The sequence below is a fragment of the Petaurus breviceps genome, unplaced genomic scaffold (genome assembly GCF_028583685.1).
Source record: "Petaurus breviceps papuanus isolate PSGF00001 unplaced genomic scaffold, PetGlider_PUasm1.0 174, whole genome shotgun sequence".
In the NCBI taxonomy this organism is placed as follows: Eukaryota; Metazoa; Chordata; class Mammalia; order Diprotodontia; family Petauridae; genus Petaurus; species Petaurus breviceps.
In genome coordinates this window covers 27,935,225-27,958,367 of record NW_027185761.1, presented here as the reverse complement: position 1 = coordinate 27,958,367, position 23,143 = coordinate 27,935,225, and the positions used below count along the sequence as shown (strand labels likewise).

General features: G+C 36.3%; 1 protein-coding gene across 2 annotated transcripts in view; it reads left to right on the top strand.

Moving 5' to 3' along the window:
- The window catches only part of GRM7 (glutamate metabotropic receptor 7), a 375,698-nt gene that overhangs the window by 157,212 nt on the left and 195,343 nt on the right, over positions 1–23,143 (top strand). For both annotated transcript variants that reach the window (XM_069084050.1, XM_069084052.1), the window contains exon 4: positions 16,925–17,860. In XM_069084050.1, coding sequence (XP_068940151.1) covers positions 16,925–17,860 — 936 coding nt within the window. The remainder of the gene's footprint in view (positions 1–16,924; positions 17,861–23,143) is intronic.

The window sequence follows — 23,143 nt, the reverse complement described above, 5'->3', positions numbered from 1 at the left end:
GACTCTAAACCAAAAAAGTATAGGACAAGAAGGCATCTATCTGCCCATGAGTATCCATCAAGCTAGATTACCATAAAGTTAGGGTACAGTTTGAAAGTAACAATAAAAAATGAAATATCTAGAACTTTAAAGGACAAAATAAAATCCAAGAAAGGAACCAGCAATAATCTGATACACAAATGTCTGTACACAAATGCACAATATTTAGGGAATGATAGAAGCTACTTAGAGATTCTAATATAAGAAAGACAATATGATTTGACTTAGTAAAAATAAGGATTGGTATAATTAAAATATGGCTAGAATATAGCTCTTGATGAGTTTACCTTATTTATTAAAAATATAGAACAAATACAAAAGAAGGTGGTAGTATGGTATATTAAGAAAAAATATTTAGTCTAAGCAAATTGTGTTCCATAAGTGTAATAGAATATTACTGGCCTATGAGAAATGATGAATGTATTGAATCCAGAGATTCATGAAAGATTTATATGAACTGATGCAAAGTGAAGTAGTAGAGACAGGAAAATAATGTACACACTGACTGCAACAATATACATGAGGAGTTCCCACAAAACAACTAAGACTGAATATTGTGAAATTATAAATAAGGTTTTCCCAAAGATGAGATCTCTGTCTGTTTCTTTGTTGATGTCAGAGGCCACAGATTTAAATCATTGAATACAATGTCAGACTTTCCATGTTTTGATAGGTCTTACTGAACACCTACTCCCACTCCAACATTTTCTTCTTTTTCTTTCTTTGAAAAAAATCCTTTACTATAAGAGATGACTCTCTGGGAGAAGGGAGAAAGAAATATACAGGGAGAACACCAGGCATTGTAAAAACAAAAGATAATAATTGAAATGAAAGAGAAAATACATTCATGTGAAGAAATCCAAAAACCAGAGGAGGGAACTATAGGATAGAAAATTTTAGTTAAATTTAGTTTTTAAAAGAACTTCACATTCAACCCCAACCTCCCTTTCTTGCAGTGATGCCAGAAATCCCTCCCTGTCCCAGCTTTGCAATCCAGTGTTCTCTCTGTTCCTCATGGATAACACTTCATTTGCTATACCTATGCCTTTGAAATGGCCATCCTCCTCCAGAATATGGAATGAATCTTTTCCCACTCCTTTTTTGTTTGTTTTACTCTGTAACAAAGAATTCTATCTTCCTTCAAAGTTCACCTCAGCCATCAACTTCTGCATGAGGTCACTCCTGATCTTGCTAACTCCTGCTTTGTTTTTACCAATTTATACTATATGTATTCTCTTTATTCTCGTGATGTATATGCTTCTACAAATCTTGTCTCTCTCGGTAGAAGATAAACAACTTGAGAATAGTGATTTTAATTCTTTGTCTTTGTATTCCAGCCAAGTACCTAGTATAGTGCTTGGCTTAATAACTGCTTATTGATCATTGCTTGATTGAACATCAATAGAGGGGCAGAGTGATATTGCCATATATCTTTACAAGCCACTTAGGAAAAGGAAATAAATGCAGAATTATAGCAGAGATTGGAAATCTCTCCAAGATGGAGAAATTATGTTATCCAGAAATCTGTTGGATTTCACTATCTACCCAAAACAGAAGAGCTAATAATTTCTGAAGCTGCCATCCCTTGGTAGAGTTAGTAGAGGGGTAGTGGAGGAAATAACAATGGTAATTTTTCTTCTATACTTGGTTTTCTCCAATATACAGGAATTTGTTGCTAGGGTGGAATTAATGGGACTATTGAGAGAAAATCAATGCAATTTCTTAGAATTTGTAAAGGAACAGAAGAAAACTAACCATAATCTAACATCTACCTTAGATTTTATGAGGGTGTATTTCAGAGGAAGTACATCTATGATCAAGTGGATTAAAAATTTATTGGAAAAGTCAGTCTTGGAGATGGGGAAAATCTCAATAAAGAAATTTTGAAGATGCAGAGGGAACCATTTATAATTTGCAGGAAAAGCAGGATTTGTCTGAAGTGACCACTCTGCATGCACAGGAAAGTCACCAACCAGCTTAAATTTTTCAAAAGGCTATGTTTAGAAAATTAAAGCAAATTCAGGTAAAAAGGATTTGCAAGTCTTGTAATAGTGGTGTCAGGAATGCTAAAGTTAATAATGAGCTTAAGATGACAGAGATTTCTTTTTAGCTCTGTTGTGGGGGAGAAGAAGAATGTGATCAAAGTGAGAAGAGAATGACTGCTTTGGCTAGATAGAATGCTGACAATTGAAAAGAGAAAGCAGAACTTCTCAGTCCTCATTTATGTCTGTTTTCTCTTTCAAGGATAATGGAAAAGAGAGAACACAAATAGCTAACATGGAGTTGATACCAAAACCAATAAGGAAATAATAAGACTGACCTTGATAAATTTAAATAACCCAGATCAAATTAGCTATACCCTTGGTGAATAAAGGAACTGGCAAATGTGATTTCTAAGCCAGTGTAAGTAAGATTTGAAAGGTTAGGTAGAATAAAAGAAACACTATAGTATCGGATAAGCCCCAATGTTGACCTATTTTTTTTAATGGAAGAGAATTAAGTCCATAAACTACAGGCCAGTGAACTTGGCTTTAGTTCTCAGTAAAATTGTAGGACAGATTATGAAGGAGATAGTTCTAGAACTATCTAGTTCTATAAACTAGAACTTTTCTAGTTCTATAACTAGAAAAGAGACTGATTAAAAAAAAAATCATGGATTCATTGGGAACAGATTATGCCAGACAAAATATATTTCTTTCTGTGATATTAAACACGTAGATCAAAAGAATGCTATAGACACAGTTAACTCATGTTTGAACAAAGCATTTCATAAACTATGTCATGCTATTATTGTAGAAAATTGAGGCAGTGTTGATTGAAAGACAACAGAATTAGACAATTCTGAACTGGCTGAATAACTGGTCTGAAATCATAGGTATTAATGGTTCACTGTCAGCTTGCAAGGTACTCAATTAAATGCCCCAGTTATATGCACCAGGCCCTATGCTAATTTAATATTTTTTTCTTTTATTGTGAGATAAAAGCAAGTGCTTGCAAGTATAGAAAGCTACTTTGTTATTACTGATGACTTCTTATGATCCTCCTTGATGGTAAAGTATCTTAGGATGAAAAATAAGAAAGAAAATGTGAATACTATTGTGTAGCATAGTGATATTGTTTGATAATTAATTAATTGAATCATGAAGTATTTATTAATACAGTATGGGCTAGGAAACCTACTGAGTTGTATAAAAATAACTATTCAAAGATCTAGTAATCTAGTATGGGAAGGAAGCATGTATACAAGCAATGATAATCCAAGGCAACATGTATAGGCACAAGTATATGAAACATTAGATGATAAAGAATGTATTGTCAGATAAAACAGTTAGCAGAAGCAGACAAAATGCCATAAGATGTGTGCTGTGGCCCAGTAGATAGAGCACTGGCTTGGAATCAAGAAAGTTCCTCTTCATGAGTTCGTATCTGGCCTCAGATACTTAGTAGCTTTGTGACCCTGGGCAGGTCACTTAACCCTGTGTGCCTCTGTTCTTCCTCCATAAAATGAGCTTCACTTCATATCTTTATAAAGAAAACCCTAAATGGGGTCATAGAGTATTGAACATGACTGAAAGTTACTGAATTACAACAACAAAAAAGATTTGTAAACACTAAGTTGCCGTTCATCCTTATATAGCAAGCTTTGGGAGATGTCTCCCCCAAGCATGTAAAGACTTCCCCCAGTGGGATGGGCAGATGAGAACAGTCTGTTCCAATGGCCATGGAAGCAGCTGAAGCAGGCACTGTGAACACTTAGAGCTTGGTCAGACATGGAAGACAAAATTCATTCACTGCATCCAGGGCAATAGCCACATGCTCTGACAATTGTCATGTCACTGGACTTTGGTGACTCAGGAAGAAAGAGTGAGGCTGGTGATTTTGTGAAACTGCTTCACTTAAAATGAGTTCACACACAAGTCACAATGTAACCCTATGGTGTCATTGGTCTTCTTAAAAAAGGAATGAACAACACCAATAGAGCAAGACTTAAAATTTTCAGGGTGTATTATTAACTGATTCAATCCTAACAACACTCTAATATAAGAGCTATTATTTTATAGAAGATGAAACTTGAGACATATTAATTTCCATTGATTTTGGCAGGGTCCCAATATTCATAAGTTTCCTAGGCAAGATTTGAGGTTAGACCTTCCAGACTCCAAGTCTAGCACTGTATCCACTGCTATACTATGTTTTAGAAGACTAAGCATTAACAAGGAAGAGTTCCTTTCATTTCTTTTAGTGATGAAAGAAATGTCAGAAGTAAAGGGCTAACTAAATAAAAGAAAAAGACCATAGACCAAGTGTCACTGGAAATGTATTATGGTCCTATCCATTCCAACTGAATCTGTTAGACACAATTTCTTCCATCCACTTTAGAAAAGAGAAGAAACAAACTTCCTGCCTGGAAAACACACACACACACACACACACACACACACACAGCCAAATTTTCAGCATTCTCTACCACTCACCTGGCATAAATCGTGACTCACCCCAGGTGAGTGGGTGTAAAGCAATTTGCAAGTTGTCTCGAGTGTGGAAAGCAAGATGAATGGCGGAGATGGTTTAGGAAAAGATTTAGTAGCAATGATACTGGGAATCATATGGCTCTTGCCTTTATAGTGTGTGGTATTTAAAATCAAAGTAGATATTAGAGGCTCCACATAAGGAGTGCTCAAGGGCATTGCTTACCTTCTCATTTGTGAAATTTTCTAAGTAAATAAAGACACCTAGCTCTCAAGGAACCGACTACCCTACTCTCAGATTGAATGACCCTGAATGTTCCCTCTGATTTCCAGTATGGCTATGCTGTACTTTGAATTATTTCTGTTCCTATCATTTTTCTAACTTTAGTGGAAAGTGTTTTTTTCCCCAAAGTTATATATTTTGCCAGTTCCTTTCTATATTTTGGGTATCAGTCAATAAGACAATCAGCATACATTTATTTATTATGGGCCTACTATATACTAGATACTGATTAAACTAAGACAGAAATAAAATAGTGTGATCTTCAAGGAGTTTACGCTGTATCCAGGGGAACAACACATATACACAATGTAAATGATAGGGAATTTTGTTGGTGGAAAGGAGATTCTCTAGTGTCAAAAGGATGAGGAAATGTTTCATTTGAGTTGAACAGTGGGGAAAAATGGAGATTCCGAGAAGCACAGGTGAGGAGGGAATCCTTTCTGGGCATGGGGGACAGATAGTTCATATGAAAGTAGTGAGACAGGAAATAGAATTTCATGTGTAAGCACCAGCCAGAAGGCCACAGGGCCAGACAATAGACTGCATGAAGGTAGGGTATGATAAGCCAACAAAGGTAAGTTGGAGGCAACTTGTGAAGTGCTTTAATGTCAAATATAAGAGTTTGTATTTGATCTTGCAGGAGAGGTTTGCTCACCTCTAAGCCAAATAGAATTAGCAAGCATTTATTAAATGCCTTCAATGAAGTGAGAGAGTTGGACGATGTATCCTTTGAAGTGTCTTCTAAATGTGATAGTCTAGGATGCCGTGGTTTCAGTTCTCATAAGAGATATTTATTTGATGCTTGCCTAGAAGCAGGGAGGTATGTTAGAAAAAGTCCTGGACACAGATGCAGAAAACCTGGGTTCTACTCTGACCTGTGCTATCTCGCTACCTGTGTGGTCTTAGCAGACTGCTTCACTTTCTTTGTCTCAGTTTCTTCATCCATTTTAATTAAGAAGTTGGGGTAGAACAGGTGTTCTTTAACCTTTTTATGTCACAGACCCCTTGGGCATCAGCCTGGTGAACCCTATGGACCCCTTCTTAGAATAAGGTTATTAAATACATAAATTACCGAGGTAACTAATTAAATTGAAATAGCAAATATATTTTATTTGTTCATTTATTTTGCTTTTTGGAGGGGGGAAAGCAGGGCAATTGGAGTTAAGTGACTTTCCCAAGGTCACAAAGATAGTAAATGTTAAGTGTCTGAGGCTGGATTTGAACTCAGATCCTCTTGACTCCAGGGCCGGTGCTCTATTCATTGCACCACCTAGCCTCCCCAACAAATATATTGTAAAACATATTTTTACAGACTTCCGGGGTAAGACCCTCAGGATTCTAAGATCTCAATATTCCCTGAAAGGCCCAAATCCTATGATCTAGCCACAGAACTAAAGAATGTTTGCAGACCTGAAATCAATGATCTTAAACTGAGGAAAGTGGAGTTAACTCACTTGTGGTCATACTTCTTCCCTAAGGCAATTTGGTATAGAAGAAAAATAATGAGAAACACTTTGTTGTTAAAAAGTCTCTTTCTAATAGATAGGGTGCCCCATCCATGGGTATTTATACAAAAGTCAAAAGCTAGATGTACATCATCTTGAAAGAAAGTGCAAGATCCCATCACAGCATACAATGTAGAAGGACCTCATTCTCCTCCTCATCATCGTTCTTAAGTGTCACTATTAATGGTGTCACTGTTAATGACATGGATTCCAGAAGTTCGGCGGGTGCCAGGAGAAGGAGCTGTCTTCATTCTTTTAAGCAGTTCCTCTAAGAATGTAGTCATGAGAATAGGAAGTTGTTCTTAGAAGGAAGTTGGGCCTCAGCTCGGGGTTGCTGTTACCCACGGTCTGTCTTCCTTTGCTAACCATGGCTATTCATAAGAATATAGTATCATTAGAGTCTGATGGAACAATGAGATAGTAGTGATTGTGGGTTTTGATTTTTTGTAATGTTTTCAAGCACAGTCAAACTATACTCATTGTTTAATCAAGGGAAGGCCAATGTGAATATATGATTAGTTGTAATTATAAAATACTTATAAAGAAATACAGTTTTATTGCACAGAGTAATGAGTTAGGATAAAAAAAAACAACTTGAGTAATGTGTATATTTAGGGAAATGAAGGGAAACCTTTACTTCCTTCAATACAAAGTTCAAGTATAACTCTCTACTCTGTCTTTATTTATATCACAAACTCCTAGTGCCCTCACAAATACTCTATAGTTATTTTATATTTATGCTATATAAATTTATTCCATATACTCGCATATAAATAACAATCAATATTTAATAAGCACCTACTATTTGTATGGTGTTGCAAAAAGAGGCAAAAGATAGTCTCTGTCCTCAAAGAACTTACAGTCTCAGCATGAGAGCAAATGTATAAAAACAAGCTACATATAAGATAAATAGGAAATATTTAACATAGGGAAAGCCCTGGAATTAAGAGGAGTTGGGGAAGGCTTCCCTCCAAAGGTGGGATTTTAGTTGGGTCTTAAAGTAAGTCAAGGAGGTCAGTAGTCAGAGCAGAGGAGTGAGAGTATTCCAGGCATGGAGGACAGCCAGAGAGAGTATGATCTCCTTGAAATCAGTAACTCTTTAAGTTTTTTTTTTCTTTGTCTCTCTGCCACCTATCCTAGGAGAGCCCATCAACCACAGTAGGTATTTAATAAATACTTAGTGATTGAACCTACTGAAATTAAGACCCTTGATTAGTTTTTATCAACTCCTTACTTCCACCCTACCCAGCTTCCCTAATTAAAAATCTTTGCACTAATACTCCTTGCCAATTTTATTAATATTAGTAAACCTTTTTTTTTAAACTTCAAATAAAAGACATCCTGGGATGGTGTTAGACTCAGATTCAGGAGCACTGGTTTCAAATGCTGGCTCCAACATTTTCTACTTGTAACAATATGAACAAGTGATTTTAGCTTCATAAATCTCAACTTCCTCATCTGTAAAATGCGTCTGGTAATACTGGTACTACCTACCCTACAAGGTAGAAATGAAGAAAGAACTTGCTAAAGGGTGGCCAGGTAGCACAGCGAGTAAGAGCACCGGCTCCAGTGTTGAGAAGACCTGGAGATTGAATCCCGGGCTCAGACACTTAGCACCCACCCAGAAACACCTGGCCGTGTAACCCTGAGCAAGTTACTTAACCCCAATTGCTTAGGGGTGGCCAGGTGGCAGCGAGTAAGAGCATCGGCTCCAGTGTCAGGATGACCTGGATCAAATCTGGGCTCAGATACTCAGCACCACACCCAGAAATAACTGGCCGTGTAACCTTGAGCAAGTTACTTAACCCCGATTGCTTATATAAAAAAAAAAAGAACTTGCTAAATTTTACAAAATTAAAATACTATCCTAAATGTGAATTACTAGAACTTTATCCCATCCTATTTGTATATAAGAATACCCCCAGATTCACTATAGGCCAAACCATTAAGACAAAGCAGGTAAATTTATCTGCCTTTTTACTGTGCCCCAAAGCCAGCAATTTCTCATTATCATCTAGGGGTTCCAGTCCCTGAATATTTCAGGAAAGGAACATGTACCCTTCTTACATGCATTAATCTGTTTTCTTGACATCTTTTACTATTTAAGGATTGTGTTAATTGTACAGACTTAGTTCATTGGTTCTATGGAAACAGAATGTTAGACAAAACAACATTAGAGGGGGCAGTTAGCTCCATAGGGAAAATAGTTATACACATAGCAGGAAGCAATGTGGTGCTGGTAAATGGACTGATACTCAGGGGAATTAATGCCACTGGGCTTTAAGTGTTAGTTTGGATCACACTAAATCATCTAGTATATCTCTAAAACAATAGGGTTTCAGGAAATGACAGCGGGTATTAGTTATGATATATTGATATTACTGACAATTTTGATCTAGACAATATCATGTATGATAAAATAACTGATGTTCCCATTTACAAGGCTAACTAGATCACATCCCCATGAATTGTAGATTTCTCATGCTAATAAAATATGGAATTAATAGAAGCAGATTTAGTGAAGTTTTATCATCATATAGAATTTTCTTCATAGTCTAGTCATGCTCTCTGTTAAATGTGTAAAAATTTAAAGCAACTTTGAAATTCTGCAGTATTTCTCAAACAAACTGTTGCTAGTTTTGGGTCCTACATAGTTGAAATAAAACTCCTTTCCCTAACCTGAAATTTCAGGTTGTTCCACTATGTTTTTTCCCCTCAGAATCTCTATCCATAAATTATAAAAGACAAATAAGTTTTAATGAACAAATGGCATTTTAATGAAGAAGCATTCTTAAATGACCTCATCCTATTGAAGCTATAATAAGTAAAAATAATATTATGAAGAAATGTACCATAAAAATAGCAGCCAATTTGGTTTACTGTGTAAGTTAGGGAAATACGCTAATAGAATATAACAAATAGAGATAGCTCTGAGAGGCAAAATTGTCCTGCATGTAGAAAATGCCCAGGAATAAATGAAAGGTGCAAGAAGGAACAAATTTATATAAGAGAAAACTGATGTGTTCAATTGCAATGGATTTCTGTAGTGTTTGGTTTAATGTCCAAAGAGCTCAGTCCCTAGTTTACATATTATAAACTTATTTAAAAAAGCAAATGGATCTTATTTCATGGACTGAAGGACTGTTCATCCAATTTTTTCCTTAGATTAAGTATCTCTCTTGGAACCATGTCCTAATCTTCCTTTGTGCGAGGCATATATGCCATTGGGTTTATCTTATCTTATTTTACCTTATATTATCAAATAAATATCTCCCTCTTCTTCCCCATTATAAATGTGTGTTCTTTAAAGGTATCACTTTTTTTCTAAAGAAAACTGTACCATATCAAGATGTTCATCAATACTAAGAGGAGAAATAAAGAAGAATTTCAACTTTGTCAGGTCAATTAACATCATGGAAAGGACCTTAGACGAAGAATCAAAAGAGCAATGTAATGTCAGACAAGTCACTTTTTCTTTCTGAACCTTACTTCCCTCATTTATGAAATTTTAAAAAAAAACTATGACTTAGGACTTTGCTACTTATCTCATATGAGGATTATGAGAGTCATATAAAATAATGTATATAAAATTCTATGAAATCATAAACCAAAACATAAATATTAGTTATTCTTGTCAAGAGTTTCCAATAACATTTAAATAATCATATAGCTATTACCTAAAGAAGCTCTTTTCCAGAAGCGGAACATACAATTGGCATGTGATTTAAGCATTTCTAAAAGCTGTTTGTAAGATGTTATATATTCAAAGAGGAAGAAATGAGATAGTGTGGCATTTTGAAGTTAGAGAATCTCGGTTCAAATTATGCCTCTGACTTGACACGTATTCTCTTGGAAAAGTCACTTCACCACCTTGTCCCTCTATTTCCTCATCTATTAAGTTAACATCCTTTAAAATCCCTACTGGGGCAAATAAGTGGTACAGTGAATAGAACACCAGCACAGAAGTTAGGAGGACCTGAGTTCAAATCTAGCCTCAGATACTTACTAAATATGTGACCATGAGCATACCATTCAATCCTGCTTGTCTCAGTAGTTCATCTGTTAAAGGAGTTAGGGAAGAAAATGTAAAACCACTCAAGGATCTTTGCCAAAAAAATCCCAAATGGGGTCATGGAGAGTTGGATATGACTGAAACAACTCAATAGCAAGAATAAATGCCTACTAGCTGTAAATAAATGACCCAATGAAATGTTTCTGAGAAAATTCCTTAAGAGAAATTTATGAGATGCTGATGTTTAAGGCGGTGGTAAAAAGAGGGAGGAGAAGAGAATATGAACCATCTACATAAACATCTCAGGGGGGAGAAAGGAAGTTGCATGTGCAAGGCATGTCAGACTCCCTCTATCACCACTTTCCATCAGACAATGGCAGGTACAGCCTAGGAACCTGTGAGTGGGAGCCTTGGAAATAGCTGACGCCCCCACCCCAAATCCTTACCCAGATCAGAAAGCTTCAGTCAGGCTTGCAGTATGACATCCATAGCTACTATCTTGGAAAGCAACCATCTTCGAGATATAACCTGACAGTGCCCTCTTCATGTGTGGTTGCTCCAGCATTCTCATCACTCACAGATATTGAAGACCTCAAAAAGAAAGCTCTTGTCATCAAAGACCTTGACGCTGTCAAATGATACAACATCAGAGACTGAAGCATTTTTATTGATGGAAGTGACATTAAAGAGGCTTTGTCATCTGCTTCACTCATATGCCCTAGGAAGGACGGGGCCTTTCTCTTTAGAGGTGAACCCTTCTCTAAATGTTGTATCTTGCTATTGGAATGTGAGCCTCTTGAAAGTAGGACCTGTCTCCCTCTTCTGTTCTCATCCCCAGGACTTAGCAAGAACTTTGGACATAGCAAGTGTTTAATCAATGCTCATTCATTCATTTAGTCAGTCAGTCAGATGGCCACAGCTAGATGGCATAGTATATTTAGACTAGTAGCTAGGCCTGAAGTCAGGAAGGCCTGAGTTCAATACTTACTATCTGTATGACCTTGGGAAAGTCATTTAACCTCTGTCTGCTTCATTTTCCTCAATTCTAAAATGGGGACAGGGGTGTTGTGAGAATCAAACGAGATATTTTTTAAAGTGCTTAACATAGTAGGCATTTGATACATGTTTATTCCACTCCAGTCATTCATACGTACCATGTCACATTCTAATAAATATCTTTTCAGGATGGTGATGAACTCTTCCTTTGTGATCCCCTTTCAACTACATTTAAATAGTTGATAAGAATGGTAAGAAAGCAATATATCATAAGATCATATTGTTCTTTGATTATCATAACCCCCAATGCAATTGGCATGAAGCCTTGTATAGAAGAAACATTCAGTAATATATGATAAATCAATGAATGAACAGTCAATGAGGAAGTATATTTTAGCCACATATGGGTGACTGACCATGTGATTCTTACTAGAAAAATTCTTAATATCTTATGGAGATGAGGACTGTCTTTACATGGCTAGTATAGCAACAATTTTTCTGCATCCTCAACTCTGTCAGGAAGTCCTTCCAATTTGACTTTTTAGGTAGCCAACACAATCAAATTGATTTCATGCTTCCTGAAATTTGACATGATCTTTCATACTGATGACCTCTCCCAGTCCTTTCATCCTACCTTTCTTGTGACATCTTCATCCTTATTACTATATGTGTGTGTGTGTATACTTCCATTTACATCATTTAATTCCATTCCTCTTCTTATATGAACCTCTAAACAGCAACAGCTTTAGCTTTTTGTTTGTTTGGGGGGGTAAGATGAGTTTTATTGTACCCTTTGACACAGTAATATCGCTCCTAGTTATGTTTTCCACAGATGAATAGAGAAAAATAAGGAAAATAACCTATATGTTCTAAAATATTCATAGCGGCTCTCTTTTGAGTTTTAGCTGTTAATTATCCACGTGGAAATCTGGGAAGCATTTGGTCATGTAGACTACAGCTTTGGGGGAGTTATTGTGGCTGGGGACACTCAAGCATAAATACACACATGAAAACAGCTCTGAAATTCTCTTCCTCCATCCCACATTTCTATATATTCTTTCATTTTTAAATTTTTCACCTTATGACCTCCAAAGCTTAAAACACAGAATTCATAAAGGGGTATTTGATTAGGATTGTGAGTGAGAAGGAAAACATGATTTTCCCTGAGAAGGGAAACTTAAAAATTCCCCTTCACTTCCCTGTCAATTTGAGCTGTCTCTTGTCTATAGTCATTGCCCATTTGTAGCCAGGTGCACCTTTCTGAGAATAGCCACTTCTAATGGCCAAATCTAAAGAACTGTTTAAGGGCTATTAAATTCATTAATATCATTCACTCTGTCTTGAAATAAAGATAATTAAAGGATCGTGTTCAAATTGGAACTAATTTATCTTCATTTAAAAAAAATCAAAATTATTGAATCTTCTTGGTCCCCTAATGCCTAAACACCTTATAGACTCTTCTGTTTATTTTGAATAATGTAAATGACAATAAACAAACTTGGTACTTGAGTTACTATAGGCCAAAATTCTTAACATGCACATATGTATTTGTGTGTGTGTGTACCAGAGACAGAGACAGAGACATTCCTTTGGCACTCTGTTGAAACTTTTCTCAGAATATTTTAAATGTATAATATAAAATATGCTACTATATATGAAACAAATCATATTGAAATGCAATTATCCAAATATTACGAATGCAAGTTCAAAAACCCCACAGTAAAAATCTCTGCTACAGAAACTTTTGGAGGTGAATTGATATTAAAAATATAATACCCTAAGTAATTCTCTAAGCCTAAGCAATGTCCCTTTGACAGCCGACCAGTTTCTTGCATATGAAGCAGAAGATGTTCTGTGTGTATACTGCATTTGACTATGTTATATCATTTGCTTAACCCCATTTGCCAACATTCTGGAGTATGGTTTCATTTGCCTCTGTTGGGTGATTGCATTGGCCTCCTGATTCATTTTCCTGCATCTATTTTCTTTACTGTCCAATCTATACTTCACATAATGACAAACTAATCTTACTCATGCACTGGTCTAATACATGCCACTCACCTATTCAAAACCTTTCAGTAGTTGCCTATTAAAGGAACCAGAGGGAAGTCTCCAGTGGTTTGAGCAGATCGATTACAGAGGATTTATAGAAAAACCTGGATAATAAAGCACATGATAAGAAGGTACATATGGGTTATGATCTGTACTGAGAGAGTAAAGTCCCATATTGATATACATACCAATACACTGAAGCATCAAAAAAACATTTAGACATACACATAGGGCTAGGGACCAGTCCTATGACTTCACTACCTTAGGGAGTTACCAGAAAAGGAAACTCCTTCTACCAGTCATGATTATGTTTTCAGCAACTTGTATTCATAGGGCATTTCCAAGAGCACTGACAAGTTAAGTGTCTTACCCAGGTTTACATAGCTAGAATCTGTCAGTGGCAAGACTCTTACCCAGATCTTCTTGGCCGCGATGCTGGCTCTCTATCCACTCTCCTCCCTGCCTCTCAAATTCAGATACGAAGCACAATTACACAAGTCATCTTTAAATTCCCATAATAAAAAGGGATTGGAAATATTTTTCCAATGTGGATCCACATTTTTATCTCCTCGGCAGTATATGTGTTTGTGTTTATATAGCCTATATACAAATATATTTGTATTTCTGGCAGAGAAAATAGATTATTTTGTGTACATTTTGGAACATGGAGTAGCTTTGTGATTTTAATACATACAATTAAATTGAGTGAAGATCTGCTTTAAATGAAAATTGAAAGCAAATTAAATAATCATTCAATATAATGTTTGTGAATGCAGTTTTCCCATCTACTTTGATAAGTTGGAAAGGGGGAAAAAGACTGATCTACAAAGCTGGGCCTTTTATTTTCTCAGAGAGAAAAGAATAAGCTGGCAACATTCAAAATTGGCTGTAAAATATTATGTGTAATGCTAATTTGATTTTTTTTATATTTGGGTGAGCTCTACATTTATTCCCATAGATCAAGTTTAATCATCTGACACATCAGTTTTCACTACTGCTGAAAATAGAGAATTTTCTCTTAAAAATGATTTTTCCTGTAGATTTTTTTTCTTTTATTCTTTCATGGTATATCTAAATGGAACTTTTTATTTGAAAACATTTGGGTTAATAATACCTTGCTATTTTTTCTTGAGTTTAACTAACTCTTATATTCATAATATAACACATCATTCTTTAATTTAAAAATATATTTAGGAATATTGTTAATGCTTTAATATCTTAGAAATAATGGTATATAGAATGAAATAATTTTATTTTATATCTGTTAGATTTATTTATTCTGACTCAAGTTCATGTTCAAGTAAATGAGTTAAAATTAGAAACTGGCAAGGCCTTTTGTAATCTTGAAAGTTACATGACAGAGTAGGCCTGGAGTCAAGATCATGGTTCAAGTCCTGCTTCTGATTCATACTGACTGCACGACCCTGAGCAAGTCACTTAATGTCTCACTGATCCCAAGCAGCTCTCTAAAACCAAGTTTCAGAAAAGATGTGGATCTACACTTGTCCAGGAATTTCCTCACTGGGAGTTTCCTGCACCAATAAAATTACACATTCAATTTGTGTGTGTGTGTGTGTGTGTGTGTGTGTGTGTGTGTGTGTGTGTGTATAGAGAGAGAGAGAGAGAGAGGAAGAGAGCACTAAATTCTAAATTCTATTAGGGACTCTGTACCATATTTTCACTCCCAGGGTTCTCAACAATTGCCTTAAAAAGGAACCTGGAATATTCTTTGAATTCAAGTAAATGGTAATAAGACTTGACTCTCTAGCACATGGGAAATAAGGTAAGATGAAGGTGACAATAGTGAAATATTAATGGGGCAGTTAGGTGGTACCAGATAGAGTACCAGGCCTGTAGTCAGAGAGATCCATCTGCCAAGTTCAAATGTGGCCTCAGATGCTGACTAGTTATGTAACCCTGGGCAAGTCACTTAACCCTGATTGCCCCAGTTTTGTCATCTGTAAAATGAGTTGGAGAATGAAATGGAAACCACTCTATACCTTTGCCAAGAAAACCCCAAATGGGATCTTGAAGGGTCAGATGTGATTAACAAACTACAACAATGAGATAGGAGCATTCTATAATTATTGTTTTAAAAAAACATTTTTTCTCTTGATTATTCTGTTTTATACCCATGAGGCATCAAATTATCCAGTCAGTTAATTGAATTCCAGATAAACTAAAACAACAAATCCACTTATTTGGATCCATTCTTGCTCTACTCAATAAGGCAATAGATTGAACAATAGAGCCATAATCAAGAATATTTTCACTTGGGGAAAAGCATTTGCTGAGGGTGGGATGGGAATTGGTGCAGAGGCCAGTCAGAGAAGACTGAGTAGTCTTTAAAGGAAGGGAAACATGAAGGAATTGTGTCTGCGAGAAAAGTGCACATGCACAAGCTACCACAATCACACGCATGTGTGTGTGTACGCACACACACACAAGCTTTAAGCACCATGGGTTTAGCTTTGTTCATTTGGTTCTGTCTCTGCTGAATACCAAAATGAATGTTCTTGTGTTAACCACAAAATGTATGTTTTTGTTCTTAATTACTTAATGTGCAACAGGTAGTTCAAGTTTCTGAGTCCCAGGTAATCCTCCAGTGAACCATTGTATACTGAGGCTATGTTTGTGTAATTCAGACACTGACCCTTCAACCCCTTTACCAACTTCTAGGATAGTTTTCCTTGTGTGGAATCTTGTACTATTCCTAATGTTCAGATCCAAAAGCTCTCCAAATAACTAGGTGAAAAATCAGACAGGTAAAAGATACAAGCCAGCATAATTTTTTTCATAATCAATATCAAGTCACAGATGTGACTAATTTTCATGTTGATAGGCCAGTATTATGTAACTGAGCCAGGAAGATGTCATACCAGGACCCAGAAACTTAAACCACCTATTGCACACTATTAAATAATTAAATATGAAAGAAAATGTAGTGACATAAGTAAAAATTGTATTAGAAATATCAACCTAGTTACATACAAGACTTTTATTTGTTTCTGCTTTTCATAGTTTTATTCCCACTCTTAGTTTTGTAATGTCTTCATCAATAAAAGAAGCAAGTCTCCTCTTAAACTACAAGAGTCAAATTCAACCTCAGTATTTTTGTGCCACCTTCTACCTGTTAATTTACATTCTATAAAGAAGTGTCCAACTTACATTTAAAGGCCATATTAATCCTCATTTAAAATGTTCACACATTCTCAAGCAATGGCCTCCAGGTATTAATGGATTTCAGTAATAGTCTTATTTCTCCCTGGAGATGAGTATTGGAATTAATTGTTATTGATTAGAATTTATTGTAATAAATTATATTAGCAATCACAGTCATGCTGACAGGATATAGTGAGAGACAATTGGCATGTATTCATTTTGCCCAAACTAACAACTATAAAATCCTTGACTCTTCAAAATCTTAACCCTTGTTGCTATACTGAGATTGATTTTTCTTAATTTGCTTTTTAATCTTCCTTTTTCACTTTCCTATATTTCTTGCAATTTCTGTTAAATAGCATGTGTATAATCTACTTGCTTCTGCTTTATATTTTTTGTGCTATAGATAGATGATATGCAGTGGGGCAAAGGAGTACGAGAAATCCCATCATCAGTCTGCACTTTGCCTTGTAAGCCTGGTCAAAGGAAAAAGACCCAGAAGGGGACACCTTGCTGTTGGACCTGTGAGCCGTGTGATGGATATCAGTACCAATCTGATGAGATGACATGTCAACACTGTCCGTATGATAAGCGACCAAATGAGAATCGTACTGGCTGCCAGGATATCCCCATTGTGAAACTTGAATGGCACTCACCTTGGGCTGTTATCCCCGTTTTCTTGGCAATGCTTGGGATTATTGCCACAATTTTTGTAATGGCTACCTTTATTCGTTACAATGACACTCCAATTGTCCGGGCTTCAGGAAGAGAGCTCAGCTATGTCCTGCTGACAGGGATCTTTCTTTGCTACATAATTACCTTCCTAATGATCGCCAAACCTGATGTGGCAGTGTGCTCCTTCCGACGAGTGTTCCTGGGCTTGGGCATGTGTATAAGCTATGCTGCTCTCTTGACTAAAACAAACCGCATTTATCGTATATTTGAGCAAGGCAAGAAATCAGTGACAGCACCAAGGCTAATAAGCCCAACGTCACAGCTGGCAATCACTTCCAGTTTGATATCTGTTCAACTTCTAGGTGTTTTCATTTGGTTTGGGGTTGACCCACCCAATATTATTATAGATTATGATGAACACAAGACAATAAACCCTGATCAAGCCAGAGGAGTACTCAAATGTGACATTACAGATCTACAAATCATTTGTTCCTTGGGATATAGCATCCTACTCATGGTTACATGCACTGTCTATGCCATCAAGACTCGGGGTGTCCCAGAGAATTTTAATGAAGCCAAACCCATTGGATTCACTATGTATACAACCTGTATAGTATGGCTTGCCTTCATTCCAATATTTTTTGGCACTGCTCAGTCAGCTGAAAAGGTAAGTGAAAATATACATTAGTAGGATAATGTCAAGGTATTGCATTTCTAATATATACTATTGTGTTCTTTTTCAATGCAAACTAATTAGATTAGGTGCATAAGGCAAATTATTTCTTTATTGAAAATAGCATTATGAGGAATGGCAAGCACTTATCCACAACAATTGCTTAATATACATAGTAAAAATAAGGATGATCTGGGAATCAGGATCTTTGATTTCTTGTTATGTATTTGCTAATAGTAGTGTTGCTTTAGGCAAGTTACTTCACCACCTCTGGGTCTCAGTTTCCTCACCCAGAAAATAAGGGTTTGGAATCAGTGAACCCTAAATCCTTTCCAGTTCAAAATTCCCATGACCCATGTTTCCAGTAGGTGATGAAGGCATTCTTTCCAATAGTCTGTGTTTCAGTCCTAATTTGTAGAATACTTGGCAGTTGACTGTCTCCCTAACTGCAGAGATGTGTTTTAACTAAATCATTTGAATTGTAAGACATAAACTTGGCATATGTCAAAAACAGTGAATATTGCATGAGTCTTCAGTTACTAAGTTCAGCACCAAGGACAGCAAATGGTTTCTAGACAATGCATATTACTCATAAAGAAGCTTATAGGAACCCCCTATAAAATGTGTGCTCAGAGAGCATTGTGTGCTTCTAACATAGTAGATTTCAATTCCATAATACATATTTACTATCTGTGAAACTACTTTGCATTTCATTTCAATGTATAATAACATTCCTTGACTGAAGTATGAGTATTAGAAAATGCAAGGTATGGTAGAGAAAGAAGACTGTTTGAAAGGGAATGAGAAGAGTGAAGTTTTTTTTTCTATCTCATAAATATATTTTTCAAGTGAATTTTCCTTGAACTTCTTATATGTGAGAGTGCATTTTACCAAATAAATGCTATTACAAAATAACCTTTTTTAAAAGATATGAAAAAGATTGACTATGATTCATTATTTTCATTTTAATTAGAGCTTGAAGGATATGAAGGTCAAAAACAATTCCAGTAGCTTTTGAAAGATATCACCCCACTAAATGACTTTGGGGAAATAGTCTGTAAGCCATAAGGGATCCTCAGAGGCACCGATGTTCTTCTGACACTTTATCATATAAGGGAATATATCTAAGATTGTCTTTGTTTTAAAGTTCTAGCCAAAATCTAGACTTAGAGGCTTTTAGTATGGCCGGTAATGGAATTCACATGATGACAAACTGGTGCAAAAGTTTGAGAATTTTGCTTCAAGTACCTTGGTGGTTACAGATAGTATAATTTGAGGATTGTGGCCACCATCAGATCCAAAGACAGTTGGACTAGAGCAGTGTGCAAATTTTCAAGCATTTTAGACATTTTTATGTCATATCTGTAGAGGTTTCTGTATGGGCTATAATGTTGTAAATGCTTGATTGGTGCAATTAGAGGCAGTGTGTCGCCAAATGGGAACAATGAAATCTTATATGCAAATCCACATACTCTAATATTAGGCATATGGCTGGAAATCCAAAAGAGATCAATTAAAATAGCACATAATGTACATGAAACTATGGGATTTAAATTTTGTATAATGGAAAATGGCCAGATGTAGTGAACAAAATACAGCTGAAGAAATTCAGCTACTCTATCATCCTACAAATTTGCAATTTAGTTTTACTTAGATTTGACAGTTAAAAGCTTTAAAATGAGGAGTTCTATTGTAGCAAAAAAAGTATTAGGCAGTGAGTTAGGTAATAACTAATTGTTCTTTCAGTTTATCAAATTGGTTTTGATTAAACCACAAATATCTTTGGCAACCTTTTTGCATTCATTTCACTAGCACAATGCAAAAGCACAAGCAAAATGTCTCCTTCCAGAATTTTCAAACCAGGTGTTAATCTCCCCCCTTTTAGAAAAGGGAGTATGTCCATGCCAGGGCACCATTAAAGTGCCCATATAGAGCCTCTGGTATATAGCCCAGAACAGGAGAATGATGACAGTTGGCGTTAAAGGTTGTAGACCAAAAAAGACAGTCCTAAAGCCTTCTGTGAAGGGTACATCTCATATCTGAACTTGGGAATGTTTATAATATTATCTCACTTATACATGGCATTTTTTTACAGTAAAGCATGTTTTTCTCACAACTACCCTGTGAAATATCTAGTATAAATGTTACAATAATCATTTTATAGATAAGAAAGCTATGACTTGACCAAAGATGTACCTCAGTTAATATGTCCCAGAGGCAGAATTCTAAGTGAGGTCTTCAGATTCCAAGTCTAGTGTTCATTCCACTGTATCATTCTACCTTCCATAAGGAACTCCAGGATGACTTATTTTAATGCCAGTAGGATATTCACAGCACCCACGGTATCTATGAATATGCTGGTGTAGTTGTGAATCATAAAATATAGCAGACTCTCCACATGGAAGGCAGAAACCAAACATTTTTTGGATACCAGAAAGCCATATTCCAACACCAGAAAGCCAAATCTATCATAGCAACCAAGAGGTTCATACACATAATGAACACAATGAGCACCTACATTCCCAAGTCTTGCCTCCATCAGGCCTTCAAAACAAAATAGCCTCCCTTAAGCAAAAATGCCCCTGTCACTCACATTAACTTATCTGCCTTCAGGCTGCTTGCTCCCAGCTCTAGTAGTGTTCTCTCTCCTGCTCAGCCCTTCCCGTTCTACCCTTTCACCAAGCTCCTCCCACCATGGGCTCCATGTGATTACATTTGGCCTATAAAAGGGCAGGGAAGATCTTCCAATTATGATTGCCATTACATTTATATGTAATCTGATAATTCAGTTTTCATCTGGACACACTATCAGGGAAAAATCCAGGAGACTCGTTTTCTTTTTGTTTCTGTAGCAAATTTTGTATTTCTCAAAAGAGAAAAGAAGAGACCGATTTCTATTAACACTCTGTATATGGGGTCATCTTGAAGAGAAGGGTTAAGAATAGCAAGTTCTCTGTAATATACTCATGTTTTCCTCCTCATTCCTAAAGTAGTGGTGACAGAAAAGAAGTAGTCCCTTTCTATCAGCTATCCCTGACCACGAAAGAAACAAGCCAACTTAATGTAAAACAAGACTGGCAGCAAGTGTTTCATCAGCTTCTATTATGTCATTTCCTTCACTGACATAGGTGAGAAGGGTCACCCTCTCAAAAGAAAGATAATCATTCCTTCCTCATGGGGATATTGTCAGAATTCATTTGGTAGCTGTCTGTTAAGTAATTTGAACTTCTTAGAGACAGGGCCTTTCCTGATGATAAATTTGTTTACAAAACTGTTAATCCTTACCTGTTCTTACGTCTAACCCATTCAAGTGCATGGGCACACTGCTTATCATAGTGTAACTCACTCATTTTGTTGCTTTCTATAATTCACTATTGAATTCTATGAATTGGAGTTGTTTAATTCCTTTGAACCTAATGACAACCAGGAATATGAACTTTCTTCTATCATTTACTGTGGAAGAAGGTTGACTGCCTAAGACTTCATTTTATGGATCGATTAAAAGCATTTCGGATCTTATGATGTGCCAGACACTGTGCTGAGTAGTGGGGCTTCAAAATTGAAGTGATTCAGTCCCTGTACTCAAAGAGTTACAATCTAATATTGGGAGACAAGACATCTACATTAGCGGTTGGCAAGGAATGGAGTTTAGATCTGGAAAGTCACAGGGAAGATGGATAGAATAATAAAACAATTGACTAGCATGCCCTTTCCAAATGCATGGGTAGTCATGATTCATCTAGAGCTATTTGAGTAAGGGGTGAAAAGTAGTGACTGATAAGTACACAGCTTCAGGACAGGAGATGACATGAGGGAATAAATATGGTCCCAGTGGGTTTAAAACTGAGAGGCTTAACCCTTCATGGTCTTGGTCCCTTGGTGGAAGAGCAGTGTGTGAGGTAGCTTGGGTAAGAGAGTCTTATTCTATGGAGTTCAGGGTATCTGAAGATGACTTCTAGTAGATGACAACTAAGAGTATGTGCATTAAATCAAAATCCATTTCAGCCAAACAGTTGAAGATTTTTGTTACCATCCCAATATGTGTGTGTGTGTGTGTGTGTGTGTGTGTGTGTGTGTAATGTGAGTTTCACAAGATTAAAGGAAAGGCTACAGAAGTATCATATCATCATGGAGCAAATAAATGAAAGGGAAGGAGGGAGGGAGGGAGGGAGAGAGAGAGAGAGAGAGATCACCTCTTGTTTTCTTGTTCATGTAATTTTGAAAGTAAAGACTGTCGTTTTTTGTCATTCTATCACTCTATCTATAGATAGATGATTGATAGAAAACAATGAAATGAATAACTGTTGTGATATAAAGGAAAAAGTTCAAGTACCAATTAATGCAATATGCATGAGTAAGACTTCCTGTTTTGGGAGTGTTCTTTAAGCTCTTATAAACTCCAGGTATTTTGTTTGATTCAGAATGTCATTGCAAATGGGAATGATTCATTGCCCTTCCATTGCATTCTGGGCCATCTCCAATTATCCTGATGAACATCAAACCACTGGAACCAGATGGCTCTGGTGGAGAAAGTGAGGCTGGTGACCTTGCACAGCCCTTCCTCACTCAAATTCAAGTCAACTGCAAGTCATGTCATCATTCCCTGATGTCATGGTCCTCTTCAAGAACGAAGGACAGACCCAGAAACAACCTTCCCTCTATTGTCCTCTCTCCCTGGCCTTAATTTGATGCAATAGTGTGGAAACTTTACTTTGTCAGAAAAATGCATGTCATTCTAGGGAATGGTTCAGTGTGAAGTCATACACAGAGGCTTGCTCTAATATAGATAGATAGATGATTAGATAGATAGATAGATAGATAGATAGATAGATGATAGATAGATAGATAGATAGATAGATAGATAGATAGATAGATGATAGATAGATAGATAGATAGATAGATAGATAGATAGATAGATAAAATAATATATATATATATATAGATATATAGGAATTATTTAAACTTTGGTGCGGTTGTTTGGGTTTGTTCACTTTTCTGCTAGGTGAAAAGTCATTCTTTTGTTTCTTGGTCCATTATGACTACTGTGGTGTCTCAATTCCATTCTGATTCTTTATATAAACACCACTTTCCTACCCTCATTATACTAATCTGTACATTTGGGAACTCTTGATGGTGCCCTCTTTGATGAGATGGTGGTACCCTCATCACCATGCCCCATCTTTCTTCTTACATTCTACATGTAGAATCCTCGCTTGATTCCTTTTGCATTCATTTAAGGAATTGGGGGCTTTGTCAGGTTAGTCCTGCTACCCAGCT